Raw genomic sequence first — 19,431 nt, 5'->3', positions numbered from 1 at the left:
TGCCTGCAGACCAGCAGCCAGTATAGGAGGAATGCGTGCCTGCAGACCGGCAGCCAGTATAGGAGGAATGCGTGCCTGCAGACCAGCAGCCAGTATAGGAGGAATGCGTGCCTGCAAACTAGCAGCCAGCATAGGAGGAATGCGTGCCTGCAGACCAGCAGCCAGTATAGGAGGAATGCGTGCCTGCAGACCAGCAGCCGGTATAGGAGGAATGCGTGCCTGCAGACCAGCAGCCGGTATAGGAGGAATGCGTGCCTGCAGACCGGAGCCGGTATAGGAGGAATGCGTGCCTGCAGACCAGCAGCCAGTATAGGAGGAATGCGTGCCTGCAGACCAGCAGCCAGTATAGGAGGAATGCGTGCCTGCAGACCAGCAGCCAGTATAGGAGGAATGCGTGCCTGCAGACCAGCAGCCGGTATAGGAGGAATGCGTGCCTGCAGACCAGCAACCGGTATAGGAGGAATACGTGCCTGCAGACCAGCAGCCAGTATAGGAGGAATGCGTGCCTGCAGACCAGCAGCCAGTATAGGAGGAATGCGTGCCTGCAGACCAGCAGCCAGTATAGGAGGAATGCGTGCCTGCAGACCAGCAGCCAGTATAGGAGGAATGCGTGCCTGCAGACCAGCAGCCGGTATAGGAGGAATGCGTGCCTGCAGACCAGCAACCGGTATAGGAGGAATGCGTGCCTGCAGACCAGCAGCCGGTATAGGAGGAATGCGTGCCTGCAGACCGGAGCCGGTATAGGAGGAATGCGTGCCTGCAGACCAGCAGCCGGTATAGGAGGAATGCGTGCCTGCAGACCAGCAGCCAGTATAGGAGGAATGCGTGCCTGCAGACCAGCAGCCAGTATAGGAGGAATGCGTGCCTGCAGACCAGCAGCCAGTATAGGAGGAATGCGTGCCTGCAGACCAGCAGCCAGTATAGGAGGAATGCGTGCCTGCAGACCAGCAGCCGGTATAGGAGGAATGCGTGCCTGCAGACCAGCAGCCAGTATAGGAGGAATGCGTGCCTGCAGACCAGCAGCCAGTATAGGAGGAATGCGTGCCTGCAGACCAGCAGCCAGTATAGGAGGAATGCGTGCCTGCAGACCAGCAGCCGGTATAGGAGGAATGCGTGCCTGCAGACCAGCAGCCAGTATAGTAGGAATGCGTGCCTGCAGACCAGCAGCCAGTATAGGAGGAATGCGTGCCTGCAGACCGGCAGCCAGTATAGGAGGAATGCGTGCCTGCAGACCAGCAGCCAGTATAGGAGGAATGCGTGCCTGCAAACTAGCAGCCAGCATAGGAGGAATGCGTGCCTGCAGACCAGCAGCCAGTATAGGAGGAATGCGTGCCTGCAGACCAGCAGCCGGTATAGGAGGAATGCGTGCCTGCAGACCAGCAGCCGGTATAGGAGGAATGCGTGCCTGCAGACCGGAGCCGGTATAGGAGGAATGCGTGCCTGCAGACCAGCAGCCAGTATAGGAGGAATGCGTGCCTGCAGACCAGCAGCCAGTATAGGAGGAATGCGTGCCTGCAGACCAGCAGCCAGTATAGGAGGAATGCGTGCCTGCAGACCAGCAGCCGGTATAGGAGGAATGCGTGCCTGCAGACCAGCAACCGGTATAGGAGGAATACGTGCCTGCAGACCAGCAGCCAGTATAGGAGGAATGCGTGCCTGCAGACCAGCAGCCAGTATAGGAGGAATGCGTGCCTGCAGACCAGCAGCCAGTATAGGAGGAATGCGTGCCTGCAGACCAGCAGCCAGTATAGGAGGAATGCGTGCCTGCAGACCAGCAGCCGGTATAGGAGGAATGCGTGCCTGCAGACCAGCAACCGGTATAGGAGGAATGCGTGCCTGCAGACCAGCAGCCGGTATAGGAGGAATGCGTGCCTGCAGACCGGAGCCGGTATAGGAGGAATGCGTGCCTGCAGACCAGCAGCCGGTATAGGAGGAATGCGTGCCTGCAGACCAGCAGCCAGTATAGGAGGAATGCGTGCCTGCAGACCAGCAGCCAGTATAGGAGGAATGCGTGCCTGCAGACCAGCAGCCAGTATAGGAGGAATGCGTGCCTGCAGACCAGCAGCCAGTATAGGAGGAATGCGTGCCTGCAGACCAGCAGCCGGTATAGGAGGAATGCGTGCCTGCAGACCAGCAGCCAGTATAGGAGGAATGCGTGCCTGCAGACCAGCAGCCAGTATAGGAGGAATGCGTGCCTGCAGACCAGCAGCCAGTATAGGAGGAATGCGTGCCTGCAGACCAGCAGCCAGTATAGGAGGAATGCGTGCCTGCAGACCAGCAGCCGGTATAGGAGGAATGCGTGCCTGCAGACCAGCAGCCAGTATAGGAGGAATGCGTGCCTGCAGACCAGCAGCCAGTATAGGAGGAATGCGTGCCTGCAGACCAGCAGCCAGTATAGGAGGAATGCATGCCTGCAGACCAGCAGCCAGTATAGGAGGAATGCGTGCCTGCAGACCAGCAGCCGGTATAGGAGGAATGCGTGCCTGCAGATCAGCAGCCAGTATAGGAGGAATGCGTGCCTGCAATCTAGCAGCCAGCATAGGAGGAATGCGTGCCTGCAGACCAGCAGCCAGCATAGGAGGAATGCGTGCCTGCAGACCAGCAGCCAGCATAGGAGGAATGCGTGCCTGCAATCTAGCAGCCAGCATAGGAGGAATGCGTGCCTGCAGACCAGCAGCCAGCATAGGAGGAATGCGTGCCTGCAGACCAGCAGCCAGTATAGGAGGAATGCGTGCCTGCAGACCAGCAGCCAGTATAGGAGGAATGCGTGCCTGCAGACCAGCAGCCAGTATAGGAGGAATGCGTGCCTGCAGACCAGCAGCCAGTATAGGAGGAATTCGTGCCTGCAGACCAGCAGCCGGTATAGGAGGAATGCGTGCCTGCAAACTAGCAGCCAGTATAGGAGGAATGCGTGCCTGCAGACCGGTAGCCGGTATAGGAGGAATGCGTGCCTGCAGACCAGCAACCGGTATAGGAGGAATGCGTGCCTGCAGACCAGCGGCCAGTATAGGAGGAATGCGTGCCTGCAGACCAGCAGCCAGTATAGGAGGAATGCGTGCCTGCAGACCAGCAGCCGGTATAGGAGGAATGCCTGCCTGCAGACCAGCAGCCAGTATAGGAGGAATGCGTGCCTGCAGACCAGCAGCCAGTATAGGAGGAATGCGTGCCTGCAGACCAGCAGCCGGTATAGGAGGAATGCGTGCCTGCAGACCAGCAGCCGGTATAGGAGGAATGCGTGCCTGCAGACCAGCAGCCGGTATAGGAGGAATGCGTGCCTGCAGACCAGCAGCCAGTATAGGAGGAATGCGTGCCTGCAGACCAGCAGCCAGTATAGGAGGAATGCGTGCCTGCAGACCAGCAGCCAGTATAGGAGGAATGCGTGCCTGCAGACCAGCAGCCAGTATAGGAGGAATGCGTGCCTGCAGACCAGCAGCCAGTATAGGAGGAATGCGTGCCTGCAGACCAGCAGCCAGTATAGGAGGAATGCGTGCCTGCAGACCAGCAGCCAGTATAGGAGGAATGCGTGCCTGCAGACCAGCAGCCAGTATAGGAGGAATGCGTGCCTGCAGACCAGCAGCCAGTATAGGAGGAATGCGTGCCTGCAGACCAGCAGCCAGTATAGGAGGAATGCGTGCCTGCAGACCAGCAGCCAGTATAGGAGGAATGCGTGCCTGCAGACCAGCAGCCAGTACAGGAGGAATGCGTGCCTGCAGACCAGCAACCAGTATAGGAGGAATGCGTGCCTGCACACCAGCTGCCGGTATAGGAGGAATGCGTGCCTGCAGACCAGCAGCCAGTATAGGAGGAATGCGTGCCTGCAGACCAGCAGCCAGTATAGGAGGAATGCGTGCCTGCAGACCAGCAGCCGGTATAGGAGGAATGCGTGCCTGCAGACCAGCAGCCGGTATAGGAGGAATGCGTGCCTGCAGACCAGCAGCCGGTATAGGAGGAATGCGTGCCTGCAGACCAGCAGATCCAATCAAGTAGGGAAACCAGTAGCAATTGAGCAGCACAGATTTCTGCTTTTATGGGGTAAATCTCTTTGAATCACAATCTGAAATCAATGCTCAATTATGAAATCGTTAAAAGTGCTTTGTTAGTCCAAATGCGTTAATGGAGGCTAAACGGTAAGGAAATGAGCAAATGCTTAGGACACACCCGGGTCTATCCTAAATATGAAGGGATGAAAGTAAACGTGATATGTTGGGGTCTGAATGTGAAGACTAAGTGAACCAAATGGTCCTTATCTGCTGTAAATGTCTGCTTCTGTGTTAAGGTTGCGAAACGTTTTTCACGTACTCATGTAAAGTTGAACACTGAAGGGGAAATGAACCATTATTATTACACTGTACAAAAGGGGTGCGCAAACGTTTGGTGCTACGCCCCCCCATCCTTCTCTCCCCCAGTGCGCGCGCCCTCCTTACCTTTGTGCCGGCGCCAAATAACGCTTCGGGGGGGGGGGGGTCATGTGACATAACGTGGCCTCACGGTGTCATTTGACACCGCATTGCCATGGCGACACGCGCCGGAAGCCAGTTGAATCAAGGTAAGTGAGTTACAAAGGCCTCGCGCGGTCCCCCGGCATTTAATTTATATGGAAACAAAAAAACAGCGCGAAACGCAAATAGTGAAGTAAATCAAGATGTTATTACATAAAATGTAGGGATAAAGTGATGAAGTAGTGTTATACTACGAAACGCGTAGGATTAATCATTTACTTATGCCTATTAGGTTTATTGCTTATTCTCTGCATATACTGGCTTTATTAGAACTATTTCCATACCTGTGAATTGAATCGTGCAGACCACCTCTGTGACGTCATAGCGCAACGCACTGTGAAGGAGCGACGACACCTCAAAATGAGGACAGTGCTGCAAGAGTGACCGCTCCCGGCTGTTGCTGTGCCGGTTTTAGAGCACACTCAGAGTGTTGGGGTGTCTCCTTCACTGTTTAGTCAGAGGACTGCTGCCGTGCTAATCTTTGTAAACGAACTTTGGATGCCCCTGAGACCACCCGATCGAGGGAGGGTTCTTACTGCGACGGGTCTGCTACTACTGATTACTCATTCTGAGGAGGAATCATACAGATACAATCTGAGACGCCTAACAGAGGGACCTATTCCTGATTCCTGAACTCCTACCTGCCGATTGGTAACTTGTGTGCTTTGCACACTCAATGCTCTTGTTCTATTCTTTTGATGTACGCAGAATATTTATCTCTACATTTTATGTAATAGCATCTTGATTTACTTCACTATTTGCGTTTTGCGCTGTTTTTTTGTTTCAATTTCTCCAGTGTTAAGGGGGTGCTGGGCCACCCCCACATTTACGGCTGCAGACGCTATTATTAGCCACTTGTCACGGTTTTGTATAATTTTAATTATTTTATCACACTGTGGTAATGTGTGGTTTTAACTATTTAGTTTAATTTTAGGGGTTTGTGCAATATTCACTTGCTGTATATCACTTGAAATTATCACTTGTGGTTATTTAGTTGCGCACTTTAATTATTTTTCACCATTTAATTTCTATGCCTTGGTGAAGCGTGCGAGGCCTCTGTAACTACCGCACCCTGCCAAAAAAATGGGTCGCACGCCCCCAGTTTGCGCACCCCTGCGGTACAGTGTAAGATTCCACTTTTCTTAGTGTTTTGACTTCGCTCTGTTTTACTTGTACCAAAGCAGCTTCATACTATTGTATACTGATAGAAATGTGTAGCCACGTGTACCATTTGTACATTTGAAAGCCTAATTCTATAACAAGTCCCCTCCTTTAGTGCCATGTACAGCACTGTGGTATATGTTGTTGTTTTTTGTTATTAAGCATTATTTTGAACGGAGAAATACCTCCAAAGTACCTTCTGTAAACGCTTAGAATAAAATCCGCCCGGGGCCATCACTGTATCTAAGCCGCATCGTTCATGCACAAATACACCCCGTGTTTGACATGTGATGGTAGTAGGTGTGTAAAGCCGGGGTGCTCAAGTCCCCAGAACCACTGTCTCCAGAAGCAAATTATGATGCTATTTCCATGTTATGTTTCAGAGTTTTCTGAGCAACATCAGTGAACCCTTGTGCTGCCAGAAGGCAGGGCCGTCTTAACAGCGTTATAGGCCCCCGGGCAAAGCAGTGCACTGGGCCCCGCCAACTCTCCGCTAAAAGTCGTCATTTTTCTCCTTCTACCGAGTTAGCGGGAGATTTGAATGTTGAGGCGGGTGATCAGATTATCATTGGGCCCCTATGCTCGTGGGGCCCCCGGGCAACTGCCCAGCGTGCCCATGCGTTAAGACGGCACTGCCAGAAGGGCTAGTACCTGATTGCAAAATAATGCATCGCTAATCCATGTGGCTGCAAAAGGGATATATTCCTGTCGGATAGAACATTAGGATACTCAGAGTTACACATAAAGGAGCGTTGTACAGTGTGTGTAAATATAAGGTCACAATAAGACACGAGCTAGACAGCTTCTAATTTTAGTTTTGTCTTTGTTCATGTCAGGCAGTTTTAAATAGTGATCGGGAAGAAAAGGTCACATCTGTTGCTGCGACCGCTGACGAGGGCGCTGCACCCTCTATTCTGCAAGGAGGCGCGGAGACTCCCTCCCATCCCCAAGACAATGGCGCCGCGCCATTACTCCCTGTAGAAAAAGACATTGCTTCCCTTCTCCAAGAAGAAAGCGCTGCAACTTCCATGCCTCACACAGAGGGCATTGCAACCACTATGCCTCAAGACGAGGGTACTGTGCCCTCTGAGCCCCGTGCAGAGCCAGATGCACCTTCCTTGACCCAAGAAAAAGACGCCACATCCTTTGTGACCCAAGAAGAAGTTGTTGCATCCCCTGTGACCCAAGAATGGGGAGATGCAACCTCTGTGCCTCAAGAAGAGGGTGCTGCACCCTTCCAACCCCAAGAAGAGCGTACTTTAACATCGCCATCCCAAAGTGAAAGGACTTCCACTTCTCAGTTACTGGGGGAAGGCACCATATCATTGCTGCAAGAGGGTGACCCTGTTTTTTCATTGCTAGTCAAAGAAGACACACTTCCCAGTGCTTTGTCTGTTCAGCACGATACTGCCCCAACTCTGTTACAGGAAGATGGCCCTTCACACAACGTGCTCCTGGAAGATGGTCCCATATCCTCTACGCTTCAGGAAGTGGGCAATGGGATGTCTCTGCTTCTAGCAGAGGGCACTGCACCCAGTCTGTATCTGGAAGAAGGCATGGAAAGAGATACTGGTCTCTATATGTCACCGGGACGGCATGAGAAACTTTCAGAGACTCTCAAAGATAACACAGCACCAACATCTCACCTACGGGAGGATACTCCTCCTTTAATAGCTTCACAAGGTGCAACCAACCCATTGGAGCCTCCTGGGCAGGAGGTAAGTCATCTGATCTTTACTAGTAAGATAGGCTAATAAGATGTATCGGATTTTGTTTGCCGAATATCTGTTTTAGTGTTTAATAGATGTTAAAGTTCCTTATAGCTGCATAAAAGTAGCGGGGCAGTAGTAATATTTGATATCGTACTAATGATTGCAGTGCTGTGAATGCAGGTACTGTACAATGCAACTCTGCCTGATCATCCTTTAATCAAATGGACGGTACCTGATGCACAGGAATGTGAAGTGACTTACATGGAAATGTCCCTGTTCTCAACGCCACATCTCGATCTTCTGTGGCTTACCCACATCTAAAGACCTATATTGAAGAGTTAGGAAATGGCCAGTGACACACACGCAGGGAGAAAGGCTGGCACGCTGTAAACTAGTACAAGATACTGATCAGCTGCTGATCCGTAGCAGAGGGGAATCCCGACGTCTCAAAGAGGGCAGTGGAGAGCAGGAGAGATACAGGCACACGGACTTATAGAAATAGAATTTTAATTTTACACCTGTGCTGACTCTGGGATATCCTGAAAACCTGACCTGTTTTGGGGGGGGGGGGGAATGGAGTTGACCGCCCTGGGTGTAGATGAAACTTCACTGAAATGTGAATGTAACACAGAGCGTGGCATGTTCTTCTTCCTTAGTATACCGCTTTTGAATAATGTATATATTATGAAGCCTAAATTCCAGGAGATGTTTATAAGCAGATTTTGAATTTGAGGACATGTTTTAGATATATATTTTGTACTGTACGTCTCCCTCCTCCAGGCGAAGCTGGGTCCTCAAAGTAATACATGGAGAGAAAAATGGATAGGTTCAGCGTGATTGGCTCCAGAAGCACATTCCTATGTTCTGTAATGTAATTACATGCTCACCTGCACAATATATATATGTATATATATATATATAATATAATATATATAATATAATATAAAAGGCTCCTTACCAGGCAGACCATGGAATCCAGAGAATCCGAAGAACACACTGCAAGGAAGAGACAGCACACTTAGTAGTAATGAAAAAAATGTATTTTAAACAGCAGGCACAATCACCGACGTTTCGGTCCTAGGGACAGGACCTTTATCAAGGGAGTGCTCACCACGCAATGACCACCACCACCTATATATACCCATCACCATCTATCAGTAATAAACAGTTAACTAAAAGCAAAAGTGCACACACCTGTGTGACTGCAGCCATCTCCGTCGAGTGGGCGATGACGTCACCACCACGAGTCTATCACGCGCTGTCAGCAGTGAGGAGCATCATAGGTAACTAAGGGAACCGCCCACTACCAGAAAAATCCTCTCCTGCGCATGCGTGGCGCTCCAGTCCCGGCTGCATAGCAGTGAAGGACATAATGAAGGAGAATGGGGGATTCCCGAAGTGCTCCGTCGAAGCTGCCCAGCCCTGCTTTCTTCCTGGTTAGGGAAATCCCGCGGCCCCCCCAAGCCGGTCAGGTGACTATATCCAGAGAGGTAAAATCGGTATACACATACATGTCTGGTATTACCTCTCATTTTTTACTGGACAGTGTGTCCAAATACAGGACAGTCTGGTTCAATACTGGACACCTGGCAATATCTTTCTATCTATCTATCCTATCTATCCTATCTATCCTATCTATCCATCCTTCCTATCTATCCATCCTTCCTATCTATCCATCCTTCCTATCTATCCATCCTTCCTATCTATCCATCCTTCCTATCTATCCATCCTTCCTATCTATCCATCCTTCCTATCCATCCATCCTATCTATCCATCCTTCCTATCTATCCATCCTTCCTATCTATCCATCCTTCCTATCTATCCATCCTTCCTATCTATCCATCCTTCCTATCTATCCATCCTTCCTATCTATCCATCCTTCCTATCTATCCATCCTTCCTATCTATCCATCCTTCCTATCTATCCATCCTTCCTATCTATCCATCCTTCCTATCTATCCATCCTTCCTATCTATCCATCCTTCCTATCCATCCTATCTATCCATCCTTCCTATCTATCCATCCTTCCTATCTATCCATCCTTCCTATCTATCCATCCTTTCTATCTATCTATCTATCTATCTATCTATCTATCTATCTATCTATCTATCTATCTATCTATCTATCTATCTATCTATCTATCTATCCTTCCTATCTATCTATCTATCTATCCTTCCTATCTATCTATCTATCCTTCCTATCTATCTATCTATCCTTCCTATCTATCTTGCCTTATTGAACACGTAGCATCCTGAGATTGTGTGACACAATTATCACAAATTACCCAAAGATGGGAGAACACAAAATGTATTCATTTATTTATTTACAAACTATTTCACAGTGCGAGGAATGTGATTTTCACTAGTTTCCAAGACCCTAGGGTACTATTATCACACGGGTGATATTGGGAAGCATATTCCATGTGTAAAACATGTACAGTGCGATAGAGCGGAGACAGTGGGAGTAACCTCAGAGGCGAGTGATCCTTTGCCATGAGTCTCCTGCCAGTCTGGCAGACCATGGGCTGTATACATTGTCTGCATGAGGTGCATGCAACCTCAGCAATGAAGTGGTTAATTCCCATGAATAAAGATGCCTCTGACTGATCAAAATGTAAATCGTACGATTTCATTTCGCTCTAAAGTAAAAGTAATAAAGGAAAAGGGCATAAATATGTAATATTTACACCCACGTAGTTTCCCACCAGGTTTCTATATATGGCAATATGCATACATTTCCCAAATCTACTCACGCAGCCAGGTTTATTATTGCTTCTTGGGTGGAGAGACGTGACCTGGCTGTGTGTTCCCAGAGCACACAGATGTTATCGCAGATTGCTTCATCCAATGTATCATTTACCTAGGATTTATATTCTTCCGACAGTGAACCTGGAAAAACTGATTGGCATATTAAATGTACTGTACAGTGTCTGAGGCAAAACACTCCTAACGAAGGAGATTCAACTTCCATCTGATTGGCATTACAGTGTGGGGTCTGTTATTCCTAATTGTGTCTTTCACACTGAGGTTCTGACTTGGCGACTCTTGGCCTAGGCCCACTGAAGGCCGATAAATACACAATGACATTACCCTATTAATTAAGCCCATATTGCCAGTGGTCAAGCAGTGATAAGGGTTTTTTTTTTACCACAGGGATATGTCAGCATTATTTTTTAACAGTGTATGCAAATTAGTCATTATTACTTATTCACATGCTATTCACTTAACTCCGATACCTGGCGATATCAGATTGATCTTTAAAATCATGTTTTTCTCCTGCAGCACTCTTCAAAATGGCTGCGGCGCGTCTCTGTGTCCCGTTGCCATGGCAACGTGGCATATGATGCGGCGTGGCCATTTTGAAGAGAAAAACATGATTTTAAAGGCGACCATACAGCAGAAGGCCGGGAGACGCCGTCAGGACCCCGTCACAAGTAAGTGTCGTGGGGGGGGGAAGTTACTTTTGGGGGGGCAAGTGGGTTTTGGCCCAGTTTGTCGGGCACTGCGTATGTATATCTTAATATATAAAATCGAATGGTTAGTGAGGTTAGTGCTATCTGCGGTGAATCTGATTGGTCCGTGACTCATTGGCCAAGAGATACGCCCCACTGTGACATCACCTCCTTCACTCTCACACACTTGCAGTCACACCACACGCCCAGAACCTCTGAGGACTCCTTGGTAAGTTGACATATCACACTGTCACCCCCCACACTCACACACAACCCTGTACACACAGTCACCCCCTCACACTCACACACTCAGTGTCACCCTCAACACTGTACACACACTCACACTCAACCCTGTACACACACACACACACTGTCACCCCTGTGTACACACACATTCACACTCACCCCTGTCAAACAACAACCTGTACACACACACACACACACACACACACTGTCAGCCCTGTGTACACACACACACTGTCAGGCCTGTGTACACACACACACACACACACTCACCCCTGTGTACACACACACACACACATCTTACACATTCCACACATTCACACTCACCCATTACCTTTATTGTCCCTGTGCACATCATCTCTTTTCATCCCGCTCTCTGGCCACATGCCCGTCTAAACCGCTCATATATGCCCGCCGCCGCGCACATTACACCGCCCGTACGCGTCCATTACCTTTATTGTCCCTGTGCACACGCGCGCACATTCCTCTCCCGGCGCTCCCCTCATCTCCATCCCCGGCGCCCCCCCCTGCCTTTCACCCCCCCCCTTTCACGCCCCCCCCCCCTGCCTTTCACGCCCCCCCCTGCCTTTCACGCCCCCCCCCCTGCCTTTCACGCCCCCCCCCCCGCCTTTCACGCCCCCCCCCCGCCTTTCACGCCCCCCCCCCGCCTTTCACGCCCCCCCCCCCGCCTTTCATCGCCCCCCCCCCGCCTTTCACGCCCCCCCCCCCGCCTTTCACGCCCCCCCCTGCCTTTCACACCCCCCCTCACGGCCTCCGGGCAACGCCGGGTATATCAGCTAGTATATAATATATACCACTGTACATATAGGCAAGATAAGACTAGAATATCAAAATACATGTAACGGTATTTCTGAACCGGCCTGACCCACCCAATCTCACATTGGCCCCTGTGGTCTAACCGGCCCCCATTACAGTGTGGTAGTGTCTGGTGGTGCACCTGTTGGCAACAGGACTCCTGAGTCTCCCGCATGATGGTGTGTGGGGAGGACCCGTCCAGACAGGCAACTGAGGTAGTGTGCTGAGTCTCACCTAGTTCCAGTGCAGCGCCTCCACCTCATCAGGGTCCCTGCGTCCGCAAGGGGATGATCCTGTTGAGGAACTCCTCCGTGGTGCTCCTCTCTGTACACTCACTCCACACATGTACACGAGAGGGTTTATGAATGAGAACATCTTTATTGGGTGATGTGGGCTAGCTGCCCCTCGCAGTATATTCTTAGCCACTCATTCTGTAGTCAGTGCCTCCCTTTAAAAGGTGTATCTCTCCTTAGATAGGGATTCCCTATCCCCGCAGGGATCACTGCCCTGTGCCAGGTCCCTGGACACAGTCTCCTCTATGGTTACTATAACATAACTTTCAGTCTCTTAGGCTAGTACTTGAACTTGGGCTCCTGACAGAACTCCTCCTCTTGGCAGAGCTGAACGTAGATCTGTGCAGAACTAACTTTAGACTCAGTGCTATGCCTTATGTATACTCTGGAAGCTGACACACCTCTGACATCACTAACCATGGAGTCAGAGCATGTGACCACTCCCATCCATACACAGGGCACTCCACCAGGGTGTGAGGGCAAACCTCCATAATTACTGCTGGCATGCCCACAACTTACCAGGCCTTACTGTCAGCAGGAGAGATGACTGTAGCCATTTTACATGTCCGCTACATTCTCCCCCTGGTGAATCCCATCGTCCTCGCTGGGACCTAAATTTGTATACCCTTTTCCAGGAAGCACTGAAATACAACACATAATTGGTTAACTTTTCATACAAATCTTCATAGTGTATAACAAAAATGACTACAGTACATTCCGCCAAGCCCGCCCCGACCAGCAGCCACGAACCCGCGTAATGTATCAGTACCTCCTAAAAATAGTGATTCGGGTCAGGTTTCTTGACCTCTCTTCCGCCCATGTCTATGACCGTGACGTGATAGTGCCTAGGCAGTCCCCTCTCAGGCCTATATGTCACCCGGTGCTTATAGATGTTTCGGCCAATGCCCCATACCCGCACTAAGTGCTCTATGCGCTCCTCAGCCTTCTTCCCTATCACGGAACTCCCTCTTCCCACTAGGTGCATTTCTATGGCCTCCCTAAGCCACCTATCCCGGTTGTCCTCTATCTCATCCATGAGAGGCTCAGGGACATACGGGTACTCCAACCCGTGGGAAGATTTATACCGAGCCATTATGGTTCTCTCGGCCCTACTAATCCTAGTCAGGTCAGCCTTACCTGCCCTCCCAGGCAACACCCATGATAGGGGCTCATCAGGGTCCACGGGGTCTGATAGGATGTTAGGACCCATGGGTTCTATTTCCCTATTCTCGATCTGCAGCCACCGCTCCTGCAACTCTCTGTCCCTCTGTTCCGGTGTAACTTCTCCCACAGCCCACCAGTAGTCCACTACATCTTCTCGCCGGATGAGGAACCGAGTGCGGTCCATCCAGGCGGAGTACCCTTCGAATAGTGGGGCCCACCAACGGTTCTCCCTGAACCTATTTGACCTCCCTGACTCCCTATCATCGTCTATAGAAAATATCCCCGATGACCGTGCCGATCGCGGTAGGGACCACCTGGAAGACCCCGGGGCCTTTATCACTGGCTCGGGTGCTGTCGTGACCACTCTCAATTCTCCCCCTCCCCGAGAATCACCCTCCGTAGCGCCACTGCGCTGTCTTTCCCCAGTCCGTCTCCCTTCTCCCCCTGATGATATGTCCACAGATTCCAAACTAGGCGGGGAACCCGGGGACCGTGTGATTGGGGCAGGGGTTTTAGCTAGGGCGGGGGATTGGGCGGATGGGCAAGGAATTGGACCCCACGGGGTTACGACCCGTTCCTGGCTGTCCGTAGACTGGTCCAATGAGGATATCTCACCCTCCTCAGTCCTTGGATCGCCCATCCAACTCCTGGGCCTTGTAGGTGATCGGGGACCTTCTCCCGATCGCCGAAGCGTCGCTGCATTCTTCCTCGGGGTTCCGCTGTCACCACCGGAAGTGATGTCCTCCCCGGAACCGGAAACACAGTCATCGCGGGTTGGACCCCCATTCGGGATCTCTTCCTCAATGACGACATCCGGAAGCTCCGCCGTCGTCCTCCCCGGAAGTGATGCCGTCTCTCCACGTGCGCCTGCGGCCTGGCATGGCCTCTCCGCTCCTACACCGTCTGCTGGGGCAAGGTAAGTGAAGGGACTCCTCTTACCCATCCGCAGGGGTGTCGGCGTCTCTCGTCCGTCGCCGCCACGTTCTGAGGCGGAGGGACTCCGTCTCTCGGCTCGCCAATCTGCGGGGTACGTCCTGTCTTTCTGACAGCTGCTGGTACCACGGGGTGTCGTCCTCCCCGGTTCTATCCTGGGCCTCGCTGTCACCTTCGCAAGTTCACGGAGATCCTCGTCCGAGTATTCTCCCTTCTCGGTGCGGTCAGGAGGCGACCCGACTGTCTCGGTTGCGGCCGACCCAGCCGACTTGACCGGCTCCAGTCCCCTTTCTCCGGGACTCGCACGTCCTATCCACAGTGCGCCAGGGGACGCTTAGCCTGGTCCCCCGGGGGGTCAGCCGATTGTATCGGTATAAATGTCGGCATAGGCCATAAGTACAGTGTCCCGCAATGTGGGCAACGTGCCGCCGTGTTGACCGTGCCTCCGGGCAGCCCGCATTGTAGGCAGAGCCCGACCACCGTCTCGGTGTTAGCCACCCTTACTACTAGTAACCCGCCGGGTACTGAGTAGGGCTGAGTGGAGACCATAGTTCCCACAGCGGAGGGGCAGGCCATTCTTTTTGTAGGGACCGCTTTCAGTGTGGGTCTCTCCAGGTCAGTGGTTCCTCACAACTGACCGGTAGAAGCTTCTGGGCCAGCCACTTCCTGCTTCGGCTCCTCCTTCCGCTGACATAGCTGGAACCCGCCCCCAGGGGTTGCAATTATGGGCGGGTCCCACAGGGGAATATCATGCCCCTTAATTAAGGCCGCGCCTCTCTCAGTCCTGGTGGGCGCGGTCTGCGTTTTCGCGCCAGTTTCCTCCTCAGAGCTGGATTCTTTTCCCGCGGCTTGTTCCCGCCTTCTCCTTGCAGCAGCTTTGCGTGCAAAATATCCCTCTTTCTTGCAAATCATTTCCGCGGCCGGAACTACTTTTTGTAGTGGCGCCGTCTGGATTTCAGTCCCTGGGCCCAGTGGGTGCATTCCCACAGGCCATAGTTGAAAGTCACTGCCCCTGGTGGAAATCAGGGGAGGGTCCCATAGACTAAGCGGTTGACTCAGCACAGTGGCTGAGTTAGTCACTATCCATGCAGGCGCAGCCATTGCTTTCGCGCCATGCCCCCCATCAGGGCGGGGCTCTGCTGTTCGCGCCATTCCCGGCCAGCTCTTTGCAAGTTCTGCATCAGCCATTTCTTCTGTGACTGTCCCATGCGGTTTCCCTAGCAAGCGGGAACCGCCATTTTGGTTGGCTTTTAAGCCCAAAAAGTCATTTTGTTTGCTCTCCTCGCGGGGTTCTCCCCCAATTATTACAATTTCCTCACACTCTTCAAGGGTGGCCCCTCGGTGTCCCAGACAGGATAAAAACGGGGCAGCCACGGCCTTCGCTCCGCTCCAGAGCAGACTGGTTAACGATAACTCGGCGACAGTTTGCTCTTCAGTGGGGTGCACGCCACGGGTGCCCTCCCCATCAGCCTCTGGTCGCAATTTTGGGTTCTCCGCACCACGCGGATCCTCCATTCTTTGGGTTGTCACACTCTCGTACCAATTATCGTACATGGGGCTCCGCTCTGCGGGGCAGCCTCCACATCAGTACAATAAAGAGTTGCTCAGATGCACCACCACATGTGTACCTGAACTAGGCTGGACTCATGTTGCACTACCTCAGGCTAGGCTCACTCTCTCAGTGTCTGCTGTGTCTCCTTCCTCCCAGTCTGTGCTCCCTATGGTAAGTGTCTGGAATGGGCTAGGTACTCTGGCTCTGCCATGCAGTACTTGGGGCGTCTACCTCTCTTGGTCAGCCTAGCGCAGACCCTCTCCAGGATTCCTGACCAAGTTACAGGCTATCCCTTCTGGCGTCCTACCAACTAGCACTGCCTCAAGGTGACTCGGTCAGCTATAGCCCGGCTCCAGACCCCTCACTCCTTTCAGGCCCCTAGGTTGTCCCTGCGAACTGACAATATCCCGTCAGCCCCCTGACCACCCCTAGGTCCGTCCCTACGCAGCACAGAGTGGCAGCAGACTCTCTCCCTGTTTCCCAGTGTGCCTAGCTAGAGCCTGTCCTGATGACAGATCTGATCTCAGCAGCTCGCCTCCAAATGTAACGGTATTTCTGAACCGGCCTGACCCACCCAATCTCACATTGGCCCCTGTGGTCTAACCGGCCCCCATTACAGTGTGGTAGTGTCTGGTGGTGCACCTGTTGGCAACAGGACTCCTGAGTCTCCCGCATGATGGTGTGTGGGGAGGACCCGTCCAGACAGGCAACTGAGGTAGTGTGCTGAGTCTCACCTAGTTCCAGTGCAGCGCCTCCACCTCATCAGGGTCCCTGCGTCCGCAAGGGGATGATCCTGTTGAGGAACTCCTCCGTGGTGCTCCTCTCTGTACACTCACTCCACACATGTACACGAGAGGGTTTATGAATGAGAACATCTTTATTGGGTGATGTGGGCTAGCTGCCCCTCGCAGTATATTCTTAGCCACTCATTCTGTAGTCAGTGCCTCCCTTTAAAAGGTGTATCTCTCCTTAGATAGGGATTCCCTATCCCCGCAGGGATCACTGCCCTGTGCCAGGTCCCTGGACACAGTCTCCTCTATGGTTACTATAACATAACTTTCAGTCTCTTAGGCTAGTACTTGAACTTGGGCTCCTGACAGAACTCCTCCTCTTGGCAGAGCTGAACGTAGATCTGTGCAGAACTAACTTTAGACTCAGTGCTGTGCCTTATGTATACTCTGGAAGCTGACACACCTCTGACATCACTAACCATGGAGTCAGAGCATGTGACCACTCCCATCCATACACAGGGCACTCCACCAGGGTGTGAGGGCAAACCTCCATAATTACTGCTGGCATGCCCACAACTTACCAGGCCTTACTGTCAGCAGGAGAGATGACTGTAGCCATTTTACATGTCCGCTACATACATAATATTTGAATTTTATAACATATTGGTATTTTGGACTCTCACAGCCGCCACCAGTTTAAGTTCTTTCAAAACTAAAGCCGTCTCACACTTTAATCTGGTCTGTAACTGTTTCATACGCCTATAACATATATTATCTTTAACGGTGCATGCTATGTCTTGTATATAATGTATACCCTGTTCACTTAATGTAACTATATATTTGTATCCATGTATTATTTATTGTATTGTATGTCTTTATTTATATAGCGCCATTAATGTACATAGCTCTTCACAGTAGTAATACACGTTGTAATCAAATAAATAGCAGATAATATAAATAACAGAGCATGGGAATAAGTGCTTCGGACATAAAAGTAACATTAAGTAAGAGGAGTCCCTGCTCCGAGGAGCTTACAGTCTAATTGGTAGGTAGGGAGAACGTACAGAGACAGTAGGAGTTAGTTCTGGTAAGTGCGTCTGCAGGGGGCCAAGCTTTATGTATCATGTGTTCAGAATATCCACAGTGCTATTCATATGCTTCTTTAAGCAAGTGTGTCTTAATGTGGGTCTTAAAGGTGGATAGAGAGGGTGCTAGTCGGGTACTGAGGGGAAGGGCATTCCAGAGGTGTGGGGCAGTTAGTGAAAAAGGTTTAAGGTGGGAGAGGGCTTTAGATACAAAGGGGGTAGAAAGAAGACATCCTTGAGAGGAACGCAAGAGTCTGGATGGTGCATAACGAGAAATTAGGGCTGAGATGTAACGAGGAGCAGAAGAGTGTAAAGCTTTAAAAGTGAGGAGGAGAATGGAGTGTGAGATGCGGGATTTGATCGGAAGCCAGGAGAGGGATTTCAGGAGTTGAGACGCGGAGACAGATTTAGGAAACGTAAGATTTATCATCTTAACTCTGTGCCCAGGACATACCTGAAAACGAGAGTAACAATGTATTACTTCCCGGTAAAACATTTTATAAATAAAATAAATATTACCACTTAGCAGCCCAAGTAGCCAGCTAGTTATTGTCACCCCCATTACTAGCTGGCTGCTAAAGGCTTCATATTGTACATATAGTATGGATGTTATGCTTTTTGTATTTTATTTCTAGGGTGTTTATTTGTAAAAGAGACCAGGAAGTAATACACTGAGGGCCTCATGCAGTAAGCGACGATTATGTGAAATCGGCAAGCTTATCGATTAGTCATGTTATTGGCGTTTTTCCCTCTCCGTATGCAGTAAGTGCCGAATACATTCAAAATCAACCAGAAAACAAATCCGCCCACTCTCACGATGATGAGCCGATCACACACAGGTGTATCGGCGTGCGTGGCGGGGTGCTGTTAGGTTGCACAATCACAAATCTTGCTGAATCAGGCGAAACAAGCATGTTTTTGATTGCGCGCCATATTTAAAGGCAACGTGTACTGCTAATCATTCTCTGTGTTGTTGGGAGTGAGAGAGAGAGAGACGCACAGAGCTGGACGATTGAAGATTTGCATATTGACTGAGAGACTTGTTGTGTATTGGGTGAGCTTTGTCCTTTGTTGTTTTGTTTACATCTTTGTCTTGTTTTATATGTGGAAGTGGGTCGTGTGATTGCCTGTACATTTCTTGTCTGTTTTTTGTGAGTGCTGGAAGTATGCCCGCAAAGCGTGGGAAGAGTGATGCTGGTGGGAGTGGGAGTGCTACTCGTGGGAGTACGCGTCGGAGTGAACGTTCTGTTCAGGGGAGTGATGTTGCTGGTGCACCGAGTGGTGTTGCTGGGAGTGGGAGTGCTGTTGTTGGGAGTGGGAGTGCTGGTGCTGCGAGTGGTGTTGCTGGGAGTGGGAGTGCTGTTGTTGGGAGTGGGAGTGCTGGTGCTGCGAGTGGTGTTGCTGGGAGTGGGAGTGCTGTTGTTGGGAGTGGGAGTGCTGTTGTTGGGAGTGGGAGTGCTGTTGCTGTGAGTGGGAGTGCTGGTGCTGGGAGTGCTGGTGCTAGGAGTGTGAGTGCTGGTGCTAGGAGTGTGAGTGCTGGTGCTAGGAGTGGGAGTGCTGGTGCTAGGAGTGGGAGTGCTGGTGCTAGGAGTGGGAGTGCTGGTGCTGGGAGTGCTGCTGGTGGCGCAGTTGCTGATGGGGTGTCTGGTGGTGGCGTGCTTGCTGGTGGCCAGCTTTTGGAGGCTCTTCCATTGGAAGAAGGAGAGTCCAGTCAGCACCAGCCAAGCTCTGACCCTAAACCTGCTCGGAAAAAACGTGTGGAGAAGCCACGTAATCCTCGCTTCAATGACCA

The 19,431-nt window shown here is 51.3% G+C and overlaps 1 protein-coding gene across 2 annotated transcripts in view; it reads left to right on the top strand.

Moving 5' to 3' along the window:
• TEX55 (testis expressed 55) overlaps positions 1-19,431 on the top strand; it is a 124,580-nt gene that overhangs the window by 65,981 nt on the left and 39,168 nt on the right. For both annotated transcript variants that reach the window (XM_075593640.1, XM_075593641.1), the window contains one exon: positions 6,497-7,378. In XM_075593640.1, the coding sequence (XP_075449755.1) occupies positions 6,497-7,378 (882 nt within the window). The remainder of the gene's footprint in view (positions 1-6,496; positions 7,379-19,431) is intronic.

The sequence above is a fragment of the Ascaphus truei genome, chromosome 3, assembly GCF_040206685.1.
Source record: "Ascaphus truei isolate aAscTru1 chromosome 3, aAscTru1.hap1, whole genome shotgun sequence".
NCBI lineage: Eukaryota > Metazoa > Chordata > Amphibia > Anura > Ascaphidae > Ascaphus > Ascaphus truei.
The sequence above is the reverse complement of the archived record's forward strand: the minus strand, read 5'-3'. Positions and strand labels throughout refer to the sequence as shown.